Here is a 21,571-nt window from a genome sequence, read left to right on the forward strand (position 1 = left end):
ATGTGTATTAAAATTGTTTTTTGGGATATCAAGCTTTTGCATTTGAATTATATAAGATATAATCTTTATTATTTCTTTTTCTTTTTAGCTAAAAGACTTTCAGTAAAAAAAAATGTGAGAGAGTGTTATGTTTGGAAAGCTTGTGTTGTCTGTTTAGGGAGGATAGTCTACAGTTGGAAAATAAGGTGTATAAAGCCTTAGATGGTTTTTAATTTTTGATTGGATAAAGATATTATTTGAGGAACTTAGCCATTTTGAGTCTTTCTAAAATGTAATTGCTTAAGTTTGCTCTAATGATAAACACTTACTGCAATGTATCAGAAATATTTAAACATTATGTATTACACAAAAACCATTCACATATATTTCTTTGGCCAGCCTTGTTTCCATAGTATGTGCTTTTAATTTAAGGTAGTCATTTTGCCAAGATTACTTTGTAGAAAGTTATTATCACCCTCTCCCCAACTTGAAATGTCTTGGCATTCTGGGCTCTGCATATTAACTCAAATTATTTAGGTTTTCATAGTAATTTGTTTAATGAAATAGGTAGTTATTAAAGTTTGTGTCTGTTAAGAAGAAGTTTATTTGAGGGGAAGGTGAAGTGAAAGAACCTGAAAGATTTGTGGTCTTTAAACTTTTTTTTCTTCAGAGATTTGGACCAGGCAAGCATGGAAGCAGTAGTTTCACTCCTGGCTGGTCTTCCGCTGCAGCCTGAGGAAGGAGATGGTGTGGAATTGATGGAAGCCAAATCACAGTTATTTCTTAAGTAAATTTCAGTCACCAAAAATACAAAGCAAAAAACAAAGCCCCACACACAACAAAACAAAGTGTAACCAAAGTAGCAAATGATTATATTTAGAAAATGGACCTCAAATGCTTTGTTATTATGGCCATCAGCCGCTGTCTCACAAAATATAACATGTGCTTGAAGCAGTATTATCCATGTTAGGGCTTGTATAGGAAGCCCTATACCAGAGCCGCTCATGTGATGCACATGTGTTTTGTGTTTGTTTGTTTTTTTTCTTTTCTACTGAACACCCTGTATTTTTTTTTTCACACACGCACACTGTATTTTATTTTTACAAGAGATAAATAAACTGACACCGAGCATTGTAAATGGATGACCACACAAAAGCAACAATGATTGCAATTACCAAACATGAAACACACTCATACTATGTCATAATATTGACATTCAGTCCAGTAATCCAGTGTTTTGTGGTTTTTAAAGAAAATAATTTGATTGGTGAATTTTTTTTAATTTATTTATTTATTTTTGGCTGCATTGGGTCTTCGTTGCTGAGCATGGGCTTTTTCTAGTTGCGGCGAGCGAGGGCTACTCTTCGTTGCAGTGTGCGGGCTTCTCGTTGCGGTGGCTTCTCTTTGCGGAGCACGGGCTCTAGGCGTGCGGGCTTCAGTAGTTGTGGCACGCAGGCTCTAGAGTGCAGGCTCAGTAGTTGTGGCGCACAGGCTTAGTTGCTCTGCGGTATGTGGGATCTTCCCGGACCAGGGCTCGAACCTGTGTCCCTTGCATTGGCAGGCAGATTCTTAACCACAGCGCCACCAGGGAAGTCTGATTGGTGAATTTTATTGGCAGTAAAACCCAGATCACCTCCTTCAGTCATTTAAAATGTCATTGTCTAAACTGTTTGGACCACTAATTTTTATATTCTAAACATTAAAAGTGATGCATTTACCAGGAAACACTGCATGTATTTGGTGTTTATATTATGAAATACTGAGCTTTGTCAGGATAAAATCATATTCAACACAAAACACTTCATAATGAGCCATGCTGGCTGATTACCCCAAGACTGGAGAGAAGCAGATACCCAGAGCCGCTCATGTGATGCACATGTGATAGTTTCAGAATGTCTGATTCGCTGTCTGGTTGATGTGGCCTTCCCTGGGTAAGGGTCAGTCTTTTTATTTCACAGGTATTTCACGTTGTTCATGAACCTTTTGAACGACTGTAGTGAAGTTGAAGATGAAAATGCACAAACAGGTGGCAGGAAACGTGGCATGTCTCGGAGGCTGGCATCACTGAGGCACTGTACAGTCCTGGCAATGTCAAACTTACTCAATGCTAATGTGGACAGTGGCCTCATGCACTCCATAGGTGAGATAAAATGAAAGCTTCATTTAGAAATTTAAAACCTAGAGAACTGGCATGTAAGACAAGTGGAATTACTTCAGAAAGACCATGTTAGTAAATTTGCATCTGTCTGTCCATATCAGGTTTAGGTTATCACAAAGATCTCCAGACGAGAGCTACATTTATGGAAGTTCTGACAAAAATCCTTCAACAAGGCACAGAATTTGACACACTTGCAGAAACGGTGTTGGCAGATCGTTTTGAGAGACTGGTGGAGTTGGTCACAATGATGGGTGATCAAGGAGAGCTCCCAATAGCTATGGCTCTGGCCAATGTGGTCCCTTGTTCTCAGTGGGTAAGTGCATTGAGTAAGAGCAGAAGAACAGTGCCTGGCACATAGCAGATGCTTCAAAATTCATTCATTCAATGAATTTTTTAAAAATTGAAGTATAGTTGATTTACAGTGTTTCAGGTGTACAGCAAAGTGATTGAGTCATATATACATATTCTTTTTCAGATTCTTTTCCATTATAGGTTATTACAAGGTACTGGATATAGTTCCCTGTGCTATACAGTAGGTCCTTGTTTATTTTCTATATAGTAGTGTGTATCAATGAATTGAATCAATTGCTAAAACTTTTAGAGCTGGAAGAAACTTCAGATATTATTTGAGTGATTTTCAGCTGTGGAAAGTGGTTGGCTCTTCTAGCCCTTGCTAGATTTCTTAAATATGAGGATCTTATTTCACATATTTAAAGTAAAACTCAAACTCCTTACCTGACCCACTGAAAAATTCTATTTGAACACTCATCAAAAGAAAATTAAAACCCCTGATCTGGTCTGGTGTCTTCATATAATAAATGAGATAATTAGGGTTAAATCTCATATTTAGTTGTTAGTAATGCTAGAACTAAAATTCAAGGCTTATGCCTGTTTACTATTGATATACCTCTAGTTCACAACTCTTTTTTTCTGTAATGCGTTATACAATTTTTAAAAAATTTAACCACTCTAATTTGCATTTGAAATTGTGACATTGCTTGTTTTAAATACAGAAGACATAATATGGCTATTTGGCATCTCTTAATAAAAAATTTCCTAGAACCATATCGTTTTTGGTAACATATGCTAAACATTTGAGAAAGCTTGTCCCTTTCCATGGTAAAAAGCTGTTTAGTTTATACTGTACCGAAAATGATTTCATTTCATTTTAGTAAATTGTATCTAATTTATAATTATATCTATAATTGTATCTAATTATATCTAATCTGTTGTTGCCTGTAGATGTGTTTCTGCTTAAAAGCTGCAGGATCTTATTCTTCATACTTACAGTGAAACTCAAACTCTTTACCCTGGTCTACAAGGCTCTGCCCAGCCTGGGCCCTGCCTCATCTCTGACATCATCTCATGCCATTTTCCTTCTTGTTCACCAGACTGAAACCACACTGGCCATCAAACATGTTAGGCTTATTTCTACCCCTGAGCACCCTTGCTGCTGCTGCTGCTGCTGCCTAGAATACTTACTCCCTGGTCTCTTGTTATTCAAGTTTCAAGTCAGATATCACTTTCCTAGTGAGGTCTTTTCTGGCCATCCAATCAAAACCACACCCACTGTCATTTTATTCCATTCCTTGTTATATTTTCTGTGCAGCAGTTATTTACTATGTGAAATTATCTTGTTTATTTGATTGCTTGGTCTCTTCCACCACAATGTGAGCTACATGAGAGCAGACTGTGTCTATGTTGTTTACTGCTGTAGTTCCAGGTCTTGAAGTACAATCTGGCATATAACAATGACTCAGTAAGTAATTGTTTAATGAATGAAGATGGAATCCTGCTTGTAGCTAGGGAGTTAGAAAAAGGAAATTGTTGAAATCCTCTTGAAGCCTAACATTAGTTCACAAATCTTCATATATTTTGAAAATGGAATTCTGAATTACCTTTTAGCACCTACCTATAATTCGTGCTAAAAATTATCAGTAATTTTTTCAATAAAATAGAATTAGTTAAGTCCAAGAGGCTTTAAACATTTTGTTTTCTTTCAGTAAATCATTTCTTATGTGTTTTATACTAAATGACTTTTTTTTAGAGAAGGACTTTTATATTAGGCCAGATCTATTCGAACTGTATCTAAACAAAATACAAGATAACTTTAAAAATTTTAGTTCTATTTTGTAAATTTAAATTCTGGTGCTTATATGAAAATTCAGCTATCATTTATAAAGCCAGATGCTTTTTAAAAATGCAAAAATACAAAACAACACTACTCTTCACAGATTTTTGTTGTTGTTGTTTTGGAAAATATAATTATTTTTCCAAAAAATGTTGTTTATGCTAACATATTATGGATTTATGATGTTATTTTTATTATGTTATTCTTAAATAAATTAAAATACTATAAATAAATAAATAAATTCTGGTGCTTAAAGTTTTCAGAATTTTGCAGGGGAGGGATTAGAGTGGAAAAAACTAGCACAGCAGTCTAAAAATAGTTTTATTTTGTAACTGAATTGTCTCTTGTAATTACACTTGGCTTTAAAATGGAGGATAGAATTTTTATATCTAGTCAATTACGTATTATGTAACTGTAGGACGTATAGCAGAGTATTGGGTCTTATTTGGCTTCAGTTATCTGTGGTTAGGATTGTTAAATTTTTTCCTTTACTGGAATAACAGATTATAATAATCCTGGAACCAGACAAGAATTAGAGGAGCTATATGCCGTGATCCTGGCTTTGTTGTCACTGATTGAAGTTTGGGCCATCTTATTATGGCTACCCCTGTTCTCTCTAAATCTCTTCCCAACATGTATGGTTAAACAGTGATTTACTATCACGTTCATTTTTCTTGAGTGTACCAAAAGATACTTTACTGTGGGGAATTACGAGGCTTATCATTTAAGAACTAGATGGGAATTAGCCACCATCCCCGCTTTGTATGTAAATCTGACTAATCTTTTGGTTCTGAATGCACAACCTAGGTCTTTTTCCTGACTTGCTGCAAATCCTGTAGTTTTGCCATTTTTGTTGTTTCCTGCCTAGCCATGTTCAGCGTTCACTGAGTCTCCCTGACCATGTGAGAAGAGAGTAGAGCCCTGTGGTCACTGGAGGTTTATTTGCCCTCATTGATTTTCTAAGAAAATGATCTGTGCACATCAAATTCTTTGCCATCATCTTCTATTTCTGTTTTCTTTCATTTTGTCATAGAATTTGAACTGAATCCTGGATTTTTTTTTTGTCTTCTGGTAAAGCCTTGGCCTCTCTTACCTTTTATCATTTAATCCTTAGAGTTAGCAGCTACGGTAGGTGTATAGAAATAGTCATCTGTTATAGACAGATAGACACAGATAAAAACCCCAGGGGAAAACTTAATCAGTCACCATATACCTCGGTTCAGCAGGTGGTTGTCAGCTTTCGATTTGCCTTTCAGTTTCCTGCTTAAGGAAAAATGGAACTGTTCACACTGACACAATTTTATTTTGTTCTCAGGATGAACTAGCTCGAGTTCTAGTGACTCTGTTTGACTCTCGGCATTTACTCTACCAACTGCTCTGGAACATGTTTTCTAAGGAAGTAGAATTGGCAGACTCCATGCAGACTCTTTTCCGAGGCAACAGCTTAGCCAGTAAAATAATGACCTTCTGTTTCAAGGTTTGTATCCATTTATCTTTTTTTTTTTTTTTTTTTTTTTTGGTGTGGAGGTATGCCAAACAGTGATTATGTACAGAGCAGAATGTCTTCTTTAATGCAAGATATTTGGAGCAGGCATAATAAATTCCTACTTGTGTATTTCTTTAGGTATATGGTGCTACCTACCTACAGAAACTCCTGGATCCTTTATTACGGATTGTGATCACATCCTCTGATTGGCAGCATGTTAGCTTTGAAGTAGATCCTACCAGGTGTGTCATCCTCTCATCTGCAACAGCTCTCCATTTTTTCATTTCCACTACATGAGGCAAGGCCCTCATAATTTCTTCCCTTGATTCTTAAGATTAGTCTTTAATTATAAAAGTTACACACAAATACATTTTTCTTTTCTTTTTTTTTTTAATATTTATTTATTTGGTTGCGCTGGGTCTTAGTTACAGCAGGCAGGCTCCCTAGTTGCGGCTCGCAGGCTCCTTAGTTGCGGCATGCATGTGGGATCTAGTTCCATGACCAGGGATCAAACCCGGGCCCCCGGCACTGGGAGCACGGAGTCCCAACCACTGCACAACCGGGGAAGTCCCTCAAATACATTTTTCTTAAAGAAAATTACAAATAACGTTAAAGGTGTCTTTGACTGTCACCTCTAGAGACATAGCACTGTTACTAGTTAGGCCGTTCTTCTGTCCTTTTTTCAGTCCATTTGCATATACATATCTCTAGTGGTAGAAACTATATTATAATGTGAGCACCTAATGTTAGTGGTAAGATATTATCAATATATACATGGTTTTGCAACTTTTTTTTTTTAACATAACCCTGTGTCTTAGGTCATTCTTTGTCAGTATAGAAAGATAATGAATCTGATTCTTTTTAACTGCTGCATAATAGTTTGTGGTTTGGCAATATCATAATTTACTTAGCCAATGCCATATCGATCCCACTGACTTTTTAATTAATTAATATTTGGCTGCATTGGGTCTTTTTTGCTCCATGCGGGCTTTCTCTAGCTGTGGCGAGCAGGGGCTACTCTTCGTTGCGGCGCGCGGGCTCTAGGCGTGCAAGCTTCAGTGGTTGCGGCACGTGGGCTTAGTTGCTGTGCGGCATGTGGCATCTTCCGGACCAGGGCTTGAACCCGTGTCCCCTGCATTGGCAGGCGGATTCTTAATCACCGTGCCACCTGGGAAGTCCCAATCCCATTGACTTTTGTAGTAACTTTCTAATTATTGTCCTAGCATTATCTTTTTATTTGCAGATCATTTACTGCAGGAATTATTCTGAAACCTAAAATTTTTTGTCACTTTTTTTCTTAGAAACCATCAGTTGTTCCCCATTGACTGCAAGAAAAAAACTCATCTGACTATAATCCACATCACTACTTGTCATTCTTTCATGTCATCTCTGTACTTTAACTGCAGTGAAATATGCACATGTTGTACATTTTTAAAGTGGCTTGACAACATGCGGTTCATTGGGATTAGAGTTGCCTAATAAGTAATACCCATTTTCCCCCCACCAAATTCAAAACCAAAAGGGTAGAGGGAGGGGAGGGATGGGAGTGAAGCACCTAGGAATCAGCTGTCTCCTTTATTTCTGATAAAAATGATTAAAGAGTGGGGCTTTAGATCCTGTGGGCATATAACATAAGCTTGCTAATACATCACCTTGAATTAGAATCATCTTCCCCATCCCTTGCACAGCTGGGTAAACTACAGGCTTCCATCACAGGGGCTGGCAAGCTTTTTATCACAAGTGGAGAGAAGACCAGATTATATCTTTTCTGCAGGCAGACATATCTAGAATGGAGAGGATGGCACTGAACTCAGCGTGCTTGACTCTGTTTTTTTTTTAATCTATCTCGCTCTTCCTCCTATAATGAGGATTGACTTAGGAGAAGGGAAAGAGGCCAAGGGGTAACGTAAGGTGCAGTTTAAAAACCACCATCTCCATGAAGCTTTCTACCTGTCCCCGTGGTATCTGGCTTATAGTTGGCATTTCATAAATATTTGTTGAATGAAATTTTAAACACTTATGCTTGCTTTTTCTATGCCACATCTCTTGTCTTTCAGTTAGTACCTTAACATTATTTTATTTTTTATTTTCAAGTTCAGAGTTTCTTGATGGTTTCTCTTCCTAAATAATTTTATTTGGCAACTTCTGATATTTTTGGCTCTGCCTTTGCTGAAGTATCAACAGTAATATCTAATCAGAACTCTGGCACCTAAATTAACCAGTTATTGTTAAAATGGTTAAAAAGTTGTAGTTTAAAACTTAAAAGCGACATTCTTTTAATGTTATCTTGTATTTTGTTACCATTTAGCAATTTCACTTTCTAAAGGGTAAAAATTGCTTAGAGAGTGAACTACTGCCTGAAAGAAATCTACTGTACTAAGTACTTTGGTACAGAGAAGGGAACTAGATGACAAACTTCCTATATTCAGGTTACTTAAAATCAAGTTGACATCTTTTCTGACATGTAGAGGGCTTGGAAGTTGACAATGCTATGTTCATAACAAGAAAAAGCTGAAAACAGAAAATCAGCAACTCTTCTTAAATTCATCAGAGAATTGAAGGGCACCCCCCCCCCAAAAAAAAAAAGGGAAAAGACTGGCATGACAGCCAAATTCAGAGAATCCCAGCTTACAGGGAGAAACAGCTGCTGGAGTCAGTAACTGGTAGGAACACTTAGGCTGTAATTGACAACTTGCTGGAGGTTGAGTGTGGATTAGTTTGAGAATGAAAGCTCCTGGGGGCCCTGTGTCAGGGGGACCCCCACACTTCTGTGAGTTTGACCTCTAGAAACCCTACCAGGTTCTCATGGTGAAGATGGAAGAAAAGTCCCCTTGTGCTCTGGGCAGGGGAAGGGGGAAAGTAACCATTTTGTAATATGCCCATAGTATTCTGTTCTTCCTTACGAAGGCCTGCCTTTAAGGATAACTACCAGAGCCTTATCTGACCTGGAGGATGGGCAGTTACCCAACTTCAGCCTCCTCTAGCCTTCCTGACTCACATAAGGGGAGAAAAAAGGCTAAGAAATTCTTCTGAAGGTCATAGCCCAGCCACTCTGGCCCAGTAAAACAATGGAGATATAAGCATAAGATTATAGACTGCTTCCCCTCCCCAGTACCTCACTACTACATCAACAGGACTCCAGTGTATTAAAAGTGGGTTACAACAGAGAGCTTCAACACAGAGACTCTAAGAAGAAATGCCTAGGGAAAACTAGGGAATCCCAGACAACTAGGTAGACAAAAACAAGGACACTGGAAGAAATTGACACCTATAGCTACAGCAAACATTAAACACAACCTAAGTCCTAGCCAGATTAACATTAAACCTTACATTAAAGACGTCTTTGTTTCTGTTCCTGCTACCCATTATGTCTTGGGTCTTTCAACAAAAGAATTACAAAGCATGCTAAAAAGCAATAAAAATCACAGTCTCAAGAGACAAAGCAAGCATCTGAACTAGACTCAGGTGTGACAGATTTTGGAATTATCAGACAAGGATTAAAATAACTACAATTAATATGTTAAGGGCTCTATGGAAAAAAGTGGACAACATGTGACAACCAGTGTGTGACTTAAACAGAGATGGAAACTCTAAGAAAGAATCAAAAGGAAATGCTAGAAATCAAAAACATTGTAACAGAAAGGAAAAATGCCTTTGGATGGGCTTATCAGTAGACTGGACACAAATGAGAAAAGAATTAGTGAACTTGAAGATATGTCAATAGAGATTTCCAAAACTGAAATGCAAAGAAAAAGAAAAACTAAATGAAAATGAAAGTACATCTTATCAGAATGTGTGGAATGTAGTGAAATGTAGTATTTACAGCATTAAATGCATATATTAGAAAAGAAGAAAGATCTAAAATGAATGGCCTAAACTTTCACCTTAGAAAATTAGAGAAAGTTCAGTATAAACCTAAAGCAAGCAGAAGGAAAGAAATAAAAATTAGAAATCAATGAAATTAAAAACAGGAAAACAATAGGATAAAAAAACAAAAACAAAAGCTGATTGAAAATCAGAGGGAAAAATTTTTATACACACAAACACTTAAATAATTGAACACAAAGCTTCATTATAGATCAGAATTAATGGAATAGCCAATAAGTTATCATTGGCATGTGGGAGGCAGGAGGGATAGATGTATTAGAGGGACATCTGAAACAGACCAGCAGCACACCTGCTGCTGTTGACTCATTAAGAAAAAGTTCCCACAAAGTAGACAAGAACTGTCAAGGTTTCTAGGAATCTCTTCTGGCCCTGTTAAATATATTGTTAATCTTTTCTTCCATACGCAAAGCTTCTGTGCCCTCCATATCTCAGATTTGAGTTACTATTGTAGCTTCTTAAGTGATCTCCCTGCATAAAGCCCCATATTTAGACCAGTCTCTTTTTAGTTCCCCATATATCCCAAGTTCATTTTCTGCCTCTGACTTCCCGGCAACCAGTTGCCATGTGAATTAATCGTGTCTATCTCTGGTTTGCTATTTTGTCTTTTATATCCTTGGATGATTGTACTCATTACTTAGTGTGTACTTGTCTCCCCTCTTTGAGAAGTTCAAAGGCCAATTATTGTTGAATCCTCAGCACCTGGCATTAAGATGGCAAATAGTAGACACATGATAAACGTTTATCAGATTGAATTGTGTGCTTGTCCTGCCGCCTTTCTGAAATGCCCTTACTTCTTTTTGCCTGTGCAGATTCTTTCCCTCCTTTAGAACTCACCTAGTCCATGAAATCTTTCCTGCCTGTCGTCTACATTAATTTCCAAACTCTTACTGTATCCATATGCTGCACCACATGGTGAGCTGCAAGGAATCTGGAGTGTCCCAAACTTTTATGTAATATGTAAATTAGTATAGAAAGAAAATTACTAGTTAAGAGATTGAAAACAAGTTTTTTTTGTTTGTTTTGTTTTGTTTTGTTTTTTTCGGTACACGGGCCTCTCACTGTTGTGGCCTCTCCCATTGGCGGAGCACAGGCTCCGGACGGGCAGGCTCAGTGGCCATGGCTCACGGGCCCAGCCGCTCCATGGCATGTGGGATCTTCCCGGACCGGGGCACGGACCCACATACCCTGCATCGGCAGGCGGACTCTCAACCCCTGCGCCACCAGGGAAGCCCTGAAAACAAGTATTTATTCAATAATTGTTTTGGTAAGGTACTATGATAGTTTTTAAGGGGTCAAAGATGAATACATCCTTCAAGGATCTTACAGTTTAGTAGGGGAGATACGACATATAACAAGTAGCTAAGTAGTGACTTTCATAGGGAATGTGTTTTGAGAGTTCGGTTGGGCAGCTCAAGTAAAGGTTTGTGGATTTGAGAGCCACTGGGTAAAATTTAAACCCCATAAAGTAGGCATTGTAATTATTCCTGTCTTATTGATGGAAAAAATGAGGCTCAGAGAAGTTAAGTATCTTGACCAAGGTCATAATGGTCAATAAATGGTAAAGCTGAAATTTTAACCTAGTGAGTCTGCCTTCTGAATATCTGCCTTTTTTTTTTTTTTTTTTTTTTTTTTGCTGTACGCGGGCCTCTCGCTGTTGTGGCCTCTCCCGTTGCGGAGCACAGGCTCCGGACGCGCAGGCTCAGCGGCCATGGCTCACGGGCCCAGCCGCTCCGCGGCATGTGGGATCCTCCCAGACCGGGGCACGAACCCGTGTCCCCTGCCTCGGCAGGCAGACTCTCAACCACTGCGCCACCAGGGAAGCCCCTGAATATCTGCCTTTAATCACAGCACCAAGACTTTAGAATCATACAGAAGAGGTGCTTCCCTGGCAGTCCAGTGGTTAAGACTCCGTGCTTCTACTTCAGGGGGCACGGGTTCAATCCCTGGTCAGGGAACTAAGATCCTGCATGCTGTGCAGCATGGCCAAATAAATAAATAAATACCTTTAAAAAAAAAAGAATCATACAGAAGAATTAGCAACAGTAATTAAATGTGGGGAATAATGGAGTACTGAGGACAAAGGCGACTTCAGAGGTCACCTGAATGACGTGATTGAAACAGTGATGGTGCCATTGACAACATGGGGAACACAGGATGAGACATACAAGTAGGAGGAAAAAAAATCAGCTGATTTTGAACAAACTGAGTTTTAGGTACTGGCAAGAGGGACCCCTAGCAGTTAGAGATATTAAACTGGATACGAAGGGCCGTTGAAATTAGGGCCTGAATGGCCACAAAATATTGAAAGCATGTCTAACTTTACTGAAGTCATGGAAATAAAAGTTAAATCTGTGAGATGCACTCTCCTACCTACTAGATGGACAAAAAAATAAAAATCATATACTAAATTTGTGAAAATATAGAGGGAGAAGAATTTTTATACACAATTCTCAAAATTGCCTTTTTTATAATTGGTTTGTTTAAATCAGTTTCCCAGCAAAGTCCAAATGTTGCATTTGGCTGAATGTCTCTTAAGGAGTCTCTTTTAAGGGGTATGTCTGTTTGTTTGTTTGTTTTTAATTGGTTTTGCTTTTTTTCTTTTTCCTCTCGATAGGTTAGAACAGTCAGAGAGCCTTGAGGAAAACCAGCGGAACCTCCTTCAGATGACCGAAAAGTTCTTCCATGCCATCATCAGTTCCTCCTCCGAATTTCCCCCTCAGCTACGAAGTGTGTGCCACTGTTTGTACCAGGTATGCTTAAGGTTAGAGATTACCATTATTAATCCACAACTAAATTTAAAAGAATGCTTTACCATAGAGGGATTTAGCTGCTAATAGTGGGTGGTTGATAATACTGAATCAATTTGGATGAATAATACATTAAGAATTGTTTAAATTGGCTTTAAAAATATAAAGTAGTTTAAGGGGGTACTTTAAAAATAATACATTTTCCTTGCGTTTGAGAAGCTTAAAATGCACCAAATCTACTGGGTATAATAGATGTGATTGAAATGAGATATATTATGAAATTTTTGTTGTTGTTTTTATCTTGTACCTGAATTACTCATAGGGTCTTTCACACATGAGGCTGGTCTACTCCTTGCTTTCTGTGTTGTGAAATGCTTGATCCATAATTTTGATTTTTTCATTAAGCTCTATTGTGTTTGTGTCAGGTTTTCCCAGGACAGGCTGATGTTTATTTTATGTAGAATGCTACTTATAAAATATATTGCATCATCATTCACGTCAAATTATTAGACTTTCCAACACTAGAGCTGCAAGTAATGCTTCTGAGTTCAGATGTCCACAGTCATCCCCTACTTGCTAAGGAAATTGCATCTGTGTTCTTTTATGGCTTCCACTGTGTTTTTGATCGGCATATGCAGTTTCAGAAATGATTTAATCACTCCAAGGGAGATTAGTGCAAATCCACGTTAGCCTGTTAAAACTGTGATTCTGGAAGAAACATTAGTGGGTCTGGAGTTTGGGACAGGGGCAGGTATAGGGGGAAAAAATTATGCATTTATCAAAACCCGTGCCTTTTGTGTCTTTTTCCTTGCAGAGTTATCCCCAGCCATTTGTTTTTTAGCACAGGGCTTCGGTTGCTTAGAGACATTAGCAAGATCAGTGAAATTGTCATTTAAAAAAGCTGTTTCAGGCTGCTCTTTGTGAATTTTTCCCCCATTGCTATTTATAAAGATGTATCTGCTGTATCTATAAAAAAATGTTTCATCATGTTTGTAGATGATGAAGCATACTTAGCATTAAAACTCTCTTAATTTAATTTATCATGACTTTTCCTGCCTTTTCAAAATAGCTCAAGGAAGCTTAGGAGAGCCCCACATAATTTTTTCAGCTAGTTAAATCTGAGACCAGAGGGTGGTTTAGTTATAACATGAAATCTAATACAGTAAGTAATAGCATAAGTTTGGGCATTATTCAGGTTTCTCTTTAAATCCAATTCAGTCCATCTTCTGTTTATAAAACTAGGCAGATAAGAAATGGTGAGCACATATTAAAAATAGTCTGGGGCTTCCCTGGTGGCGCAGTGGTTGAGAGTCCGCCTGCCGATGCAGGGGACACGGGTTCGTGCCCCGATCCCGGAGGATCCCACATGCCGCGGAGCGGCTGGGCCCGCGAGCCATGGCCGCGGAGCCTGTGTGTCCGGAGCCTGTGCTCTGCAACGGGAGAGGCCACAGCAGTGAGAGGCCCGCGTACAGCAAAAAAAAAAAAAAAAAAAAAAAAAAATAGTCTGGACCAACTTCTTGGTTGGCCTAATAGTAACTGTTTTCAGAGAGCAAATGAATTTCTCAAGTGGCAGTGGCTTTGACTTTAGCTGGTTAGAAGTGAACGGGTACTAACTACCTGGTTGCATATATGGTCTAGTAGATTTTAGTAGAAATTCTTCATGTGGTTGTCTCCCTAAAAGAAAACAGTTTTTGTATCATCAGCAAACTTGGAGTCCCATTTGATAAGGAAAAAGGAACTAAGTGCTTGGCATTTAGTAAGTACTTAGAAAATATTTAATGAAAGAATAAATAACCCCATTTCTCCTACCCAAGTAAACAAGATTCTTGCCAGCTTTCATAGTTAGGAAGGGAGGGAGGTAGTGAAAATAATGCAGAAAATAATGCTAGTTGATAATTGGTGGCTTATTAACCACTATGTGTTGTGCTTTTTAAAACATGCCATAATACAATATCCCATATTACAACAGACCTGAATTGTATTAAAATTTCACATACAATTATTCCCTTTAATAATATTATTTAAATGTTAGTGCATTTGGGGGACGTATTGGATAAACTTATTGTTGGAATGTACAATACTATAGAGGAAATATATGCTATATTATTTATAAATAAGAGTTTGTTTTTTAATAAGTGACTGATAACAGGAAATTTTACATTTACTAATTAAAAACAAAAAAATAAACTTTGATCTCAAGATATTCTTTCATTGAGTCTCCTTCCAAATGTAGTTTTTCCCTTAGTTTGCTCTTTTATTTTTATTCATCTTCCCTCTTCTGGCTTTTCCTTGCCCTTTTGACTTCGACAGTAACATAATGGTCCATTTGTACTTTTATGTTCTGCTGGGAGGGATAGTAGTCGATTGTTTTTTTCCCTCTAGTAAATATGTCTCCTGCTTTGGGACCTACTGGGGAAGATTGGAAAGCTGAGTATATTGCTAGCTAATAAATTTCTCTGAGCTTTAGATCTTTTTACTTAAGTTAGTATTTTTGACTGTTAAACCTTTTTAAAATCATGGTTTAACCATGTCTTTCATTTTATATGCCTCCTTACTTAGTGGACTAGGTTAAGATTATATAGGAATAGCCAACTGTGAACATGTGTTAGATTTATAACTGAGACATTTTCTCATGTATTTATTTCCACTTTTCCTCCTGATAGTTTTGGAATAATGAGAAAATAGTTCCCAGAGTGGATATTCTCCTAAGTTGTGGTGAGAGAGTTCTGAGAAAGAGCTAAATATGATTCTAAATAAATGTCGTCTTTTCCTAGCAAATGTGCTTCTCCAAACAGAAGTAGTTTACACAAAAATGTTAAGGCTATAATTGATGGTTATATACCGTAATTGAAAATAAAAAGTGTATAAAACTGCATTTTGGGGATAAATTGTGTTACTAGCGCTCTTATATAGACTAGTATATAGTCTAAAGTTTGAATCAAAGCTCCTTGAGAAAAAGCCTGTGTCTTCTTGTTTTATTGCTTTCTTCCAGTGCTTAGAATGGTATCTAGCAAGTAGGTGCACAGTAACTACTTGGATGAATGGATGGACGGATGGATGAACAAATATCAAACTAATGCCAAGTTATTATGGGTTATGGTGTTGAATGCACAGAATTCCTAGAGTAAAATGCCATGTATGGTGGATTAAAGAATTCTAATTTGTTTTCAAGATATTTTAAAAATAATTATTGTGCCTAGTCTAGTCCAATCAGGAGTCTTTTAATTTTAACAGAGCTCTTTGGCCTAGGAGGAGCTCTGAGAGATGAAGCCAATATGTCTCTGTGGGTTTTGGGGGTTTGTGTGTGTGTGTGTGTGTGTGTGTGTGTTTTTGGAGACATTCTGATAAATGGTCAAATCTGTGAAAAATTTTAAGCAGGCTTACAGTTTTATTCTGTAATTTTCTCTGCAGTTTCTTCACTTTAATATTAATGCTTATTTCTAGTTGAGCTGATAACATTCTTTTCCCAAATGTTGCAGAGCTTTTAACCTCCTCTGATTAGAACTTTTTCAGGAAGTAGCCTGCAAACAAAAATAAGTGAAATTGTAAGAGTAATCTTTCTTAAGGAGAGAGAGAGAGACTTTTAGCTCAGAATCTCTAAAGTGTATTTTTCTATTATATTTAGCCATTTAATGTTTATTTTTTTTAATCAGTAGGATAGGAATTCAATGCCAGCTATTGAAAAAAGAACTTTTTAAGTCAATTGAAGGATACACAGAGAAGTATATATAAATATATGTATCAAGAAAAAATTACGTAGACGCATAGAAGTGTTTTTAGATTATAATCTATTTGTAATGAACATTTTATATAAAATTTATCAAAAGCTAGGATTTAACTGAAATGTAAATATTAAATATCCTCACATTCACTTGAGGAGAGCTTTTCTGTGATTTATAGCCAGAAATAGTAGATATGATTGTCTCAACATTTCTTGCTATTTATTTAGTGCTTTGGCTTAAAAATGTAATAAAAATTAAAATCCAGAGATAAAATTCATCCCTCAAAATTAAGTTGATTCCTAATTTTTTGTTGATTCCATTTGTGTTACATTTTGATCATGTAATTTTATGTACAAGCCAACATTGTTTTTGTTGCTGTATGTAGTTGGTGCTGTGACTTGTTTGTGCTCATCTCTGTTCTGTAGGCAACTTGCCACTCCCTACTGAATAAAGCTACAGTAAAAGAAAAAAAGGAAAACAAAAAATCAGTAAGTTTGGAGAACTTTTTTTTAGCTGTTTCTTTCAAAGCAAAACAAAAATCTTTTGCTGTTTGTTAAGAACATCTTCACTTCAGCCTATTTGACCTTCACTGTAAAATCATTCTACTAATTCTGGCACAAAGTAGCTTTCATTTCAATTAACCCTGGAATTAAGTTACATTGAAACATTCTCTGTGTTCCTTTGGTTTGATTTATTCCAAAGGCATTTTGGGGGCATTTGTTGCATTGGATATCCCTGGTCTAATTTTATTATTTATTTTTTTAATTATAAATGAATGCAAAAGAAACTTAATTTCAAGGCCTTAGGAAATGCTGACTCTCTTCATTCTTGCTTCTTGTTTGCAGGTAATGTGAGTGATTTCTTTTCCTAGAGATAAAAGTTTTTCTTAATTGTTAGAAGTACATGGAAGGAAAGTGTCACTTTCTAATAAATCTTACCTAAAAGTAGCTAAAGTTTATTTTTTACTTCTTATATTTTTATCTAGACAGTCTCAGCCAGGATTTAGATAATTGTGCTTAGATTATAAAAATTCTAATGGTAAAACAAAACCACTTTTACCTTAGAGAAAATCATTATTAAACTATTGGGACTGAGAATTATAGTACTTTTGAAATAAAGGAAAACAGTGAGTCCATATTTATAGAGAAACACCTTATTTGCAAACATGATATGCATATACTTACCTGCTTCTATGAACTTGCCCTAATTTAAAAGGAAGAAAATTATGGTAGTCATAATTATTTTCTTCCTGTGAGTGACGTCCAAAATATTAACATGCATTCATTTTAAATTTGCCATTATCTGTCAGTATGACCGATCTTTATCAGGCTCAGTGCTACCTTTGTTCATACAATCCAAATGAATTTAGAGAAAGATGTAAAGAAAACCTTTAGGAGTCATGTAGTTAGTTTACTTTAAAAGGTAAAATTTAGTGTAGAGTATTCATCTGGTTTCATCTTTCATTTCTCGTCTGAGCTTTACATATAATAAATTTCTATTTTAAATTCAGAACTAAATTAAAATTTAGAGACATGCTTTTATGTCCATTCAGGAGATTCTTTTTTGGATATGTTAAGTAAATTTGGTCAGCTGTGAGCAAATGGATTGGATTGGATGGCCATCTTATTTAAGAAAAACATTTCTTTCTAATGCTTCAGCCTTCTAATTCTCAGCGTATGTGGATTTAACATAATATACACCATCACTGTTGAAATTAATTTACTATTTCTAACACTCTTGTTTGGTGTTTTACTAATACCATTATGTAGTATATCACATAAATTAAAATTCAGGCTTTCTCCCTTTCTCTAGAGCATGTTTTTTAGCCTTCCTAACATTGCTTTATTTATTAAGATTTTGTCTAAAATTGTTCTTTGAAATGTTTTTTTCTACTAGTGTTATTTTCAGATTTAAAAATAAATGTTTCTGGGTAACACTTAAGTTTTGGAATGTATTTCTCAGCACAAGTGATATGAGGTCCTTGTGGAAACAAAGGAAATCTAATTGGCAATTTGAGATATTTTAGAACACGTTCCAAAGTATGAAGACAGTATAGTTATTATAAATTTAAAATGTTGCTTATAGAGTTGTTGGCTTAACAGAATCTAATGATCTAAAAAGCAAGTTAACTTTCTTTGGGGGTGTATGTACCATGGATTGTAATGTGTAAAATATGGAGAGAAGGTTCTGGCTTCTGGTATATAGCTGTGTAATCATATTATAGATAATTCTCTTTATCATACTCAAACATATACTGTAAATTAGATTTCCTTTGAGAAGTTGTCAACCTAACTCAGGTAATTAAGGATAGATGGGTTGTGATTCTCTTGATGATGTACAGTGTATGACTGCCTTTATTTGTAACCTGTAGTTCAGCTTTTATGGGGGGGTGGGCGGGGAGGTAAGTAAAGGGGACATTTGACTGATAATTGGTTTCAGCATTCAGACTGGCCCTACTTTGACCCTTTATGCAGAATGTCTTTTGGATACAAATTAGATTTTTTGCAGATTAAAAATAAAAACAACTTGAGTATGTGTATATTATGAGGTAAAAGTATACTGATGTTAATTTGTGGTGAAAGGAAAAGAAGTATTTTAATAAATTAACTCATAAAATTTGTTGTTGAGCATTTTTATGGATATTGATTGTTTTATCAGGTTTTAGTTCCAAAAATATACTGTCATTGGTGAGATACATAATTATATGATACATGAAACAATATGTGTTCTTGTAGTGTGGATGCTTTTGAGTTTTGACATGAATTATTTTTGAAGATGTGGAAGTGAAGGTGTAGTACCTTTCATAATTTTTACAATATTCCGTTAGGGAAGTAATTCACTCAGATATTCATTAAATTCTGAGACTGAGTAATACTGAGTTTAAATCAGGTATAAGTGTGCGTCACACTTTAAAAGCTTTTCTGTCCTGGAGAAAACCAGGAAATAGCTACTCTAAAAATGCATTTTAAAAGAGTTCTCTGTGTGCATATAAGTAATTGATTTTTTTGAGACACTTTCCCAGCAGGTTAGTATTTTACAATTAAGCAGTTCTTTGGAAACCAAACTCTTAACGTTTACTTCTTTAAAAACCATTTCAGGATTTTAATGGATTAAACTGAATATATGTGATTCTTTTAAAACAACCTATTTGCAATTATAAATATAAAGCAGTTTTTAATCCCGTTCCTTCTTGCTAACTCACTCCTTAAAGGCTTTAAAAATTTGTAGGTTTGTTGACGTGTTTCTTATCTTTTAAGATTAAAATTTGTGAGTTCTAAAAGAAACAGTCAGTAGCAATGGTGGTCTGTGAACATTCTAAAATTTATGAAGAGTTTTGTCTGTGCGAAAGTAAACGTTCATTTTTCTGTTCCTACTCCCCGAAAGGTTAAACACTGTACTAGAGTAGTAAAAGCACTTGTGTTTTCTTCTTAATTCTGCTTCCAAAACTGTATTTCAGCTAAAAATAACTAAAACCATATTTAGGTTTGAAAGCTATTCTTCTAAGACTGCTGTGTTTCGCCACCTTCACCAGTTGCCTCTTACTGCGGTGTCAGGTTGTCCTTCATGCAGCAGCATTCCAAGTACTATAACACCAAGAAAGCTTCCTGAGCTACGTAGTATACATGAAGGTGAGAATATATTAGTTATAACTCACCCCTGTTCTCACCTCTCACAAAGATTTTCTCAGCTTAAAAAGTCATTCTCTAAAGTCTTACTTTTACTAACTTCCTATCATATATAGTTGAAAATTATTTTGAGATTTTAGGCAGAACACACTTAAAATGTATACCACATGAAGCACTGAAGGAAATAGAATGAAGTGAAATGATTCTTATTCTCTCCAGAGTTAATCTTGAGTCAGTCAGCTATGAGAATTCATGACAAGAAGTATTATTTTTTTGAGGCATTGTGAAGAAAACTAGAGCTATGTGAGATTCTGCATATAAATCCTGTTTTCTCATTTTCCCCCAATAGCCTTTGAAATGCAGGTTTATCCTTGGAATCCCAGAATATTGAGTGGAGTACTGCGGCCTTGCCGTTAGTCAACACTGCTTTAAGCAGCAGTTAGCCACGCTAAGCATGAATAGTTGTAGATATTTAAATGTTATATGAGTGTTCTTTAAAAATAAATATGTGTGTTATCTGTAACAAATGTAAATTTCAGAAAACTATAATTTTCATGTGTTAATTTAAAACAGGACACGCAAGGAAAAGATGGGAGCCGAGCCAGCTTCATAACACTTTCCCAGTCTAATTTACCTTCAAAGTGGAATGTTTTATAAAGAGAAAAAGAGAAAATAAATCCATTTAAAATGTTGGGCTCACATTTGTTTTTCAGTGTGGGCAACGATTTCTTGTATCTTTAACTTTTTTTATTTGACAGAATTACAAATTGAGGTACACATAGGGGTTCTCTCTTTTGCTGGTGGGATCCTTTTTTCTTTTAGGTCCCCAAGAATTCCCATTCCTCCATGGTTTAAGTAATAAGTAGGCCCTTATAAAGCATTCTGATGAAGAAAAAGAACTGGCAATAATGTTACTTGTAAGTAAGTTTTTTCTCTCGATAGGAATCAAAGAAAACTAAGTTTTGTTTTGTATATGGCAAGCATTTTGCTCAAGAAATTTAATTGTACCTGGTATACAGCAAAATGTAAGTATTTACCATTAGGTATTGGATGTTTCAGGGGTATGCTGTTGAAAACTTATGTAGCTTTGCCTTACAAGCGTTGACCACACTCTCATGTCTTGTAATCTTAGTAAAATATGATAATCCTTGTGTGAAAATTTGTTCTGCTTTTGTTGCTCATCAAACCTGCAGTATAAACAGTGATGATAAAATTAAGATCTTTTTTCAGATCTCTTCTACACAACTCATCTATGAGACTTCTCTTTTTTCCTTAGATGCCTTTATTGTGCTTTTAAATGATAGAGGGCAAGAATTGAGGATAAATTTTTGTTTACTCATGTTTTGGGAGTAGGAAAAATTAGGCATGTGTTGTTCACAAGGATTGGTCTATTCACCGTTTTTGTGCAAAGTTTGACTTTCGAGCCCTTTCTTCCCATTTCCTTGTTTTAATTCAAACCATATACTGAATTCTCAACTCCTTGTTTTTAGGTGGTTAGCCAGCGTTTCCCTCAGAACAGCATCGGTGCAGTGGGAAGTGCCATGTTTCTCAGATTTATCAATCCTGCCATTGTCTCACCATATGAAGCAGGGATTTTAGATAAAAAGCCACCACCTAGAATCGAAAGAGGCTTGAAGTTAATGTCAAAGGTGAAGAATCATTTTGATAATATAACTATTCAAACTTTCTCTTCCATAAATTTTCAGTTTTTTGTATTCACTGTACTTTCTCTTAATTTTTGAAATGCCCTGTGGTTTTCACTTATATGCTTTTGTTTTATTTTTATTTTTATTTGTTTATATTACAAAGAAATTCATTAGACTGATACCGATGG

The 21,571-nt window shown here is 36.1% G+C and overlaps 1 protein-coding gene across 7 annotated transcripts in view; it reads left to right on the forward strand.

Annotated features, from left to right (window-relative positions):
* Positions 1-21,571, forward strand: part of NF1 (neurofibromin 1) — a 259,294-nt gene that overhangs the window by 127,848 nt on the left and 109,875 nt on the right. For all 7 annotated transcript variants that reach the window (XR_014291882.1, XM_082603385.1, XM_082603382.1 and 4 more), the window contains 8 exons: positions 650-766; positions 1,938-2,119; positions 2,239-2,450; positions 5,584-5,745; positions 5,893-5,996; positions 12,257-12,392; positions 16,537-16,599; positions 21,228-21,386. Coding sequence is in view for 6 of the 7 variants with exons in the window: in XM_082603385.1 (XP_082459511.1) it covers positions 650-766; positions 1,938-2,119; positions 2,239-2,450; positions 5,584-5,745; positions 5,893-5,996; positions 12,257-12,392; positions 16,537-16,599; positions 21,228-21,386 (1,135 nt within the window). In the remaining variant the exon portion in view is untranslated. The remainder of the gene's footprint in view (positions 1-649; positions 767-1,937; positions 2,120-2,238; positions 2,451-5,583; positions 5,746-5,892; positions 5,997-12,256; positions 12,393-16,536; positions 16,600-21,227; positions 21,387-21,571) is intronic.

The sequence above is a fragment of the Mesoplodon mirus genome (genome assembly GCF_964341445.2).
Source record: "Mesoplodon mirus genome assembly, chromosome: 18".
NCBI lineage: Eukaryota > Metazoa > Chordata > Mammalia > Artiodactyla > Ziphiidae > Mesoplodon > Mesoplodon mirus.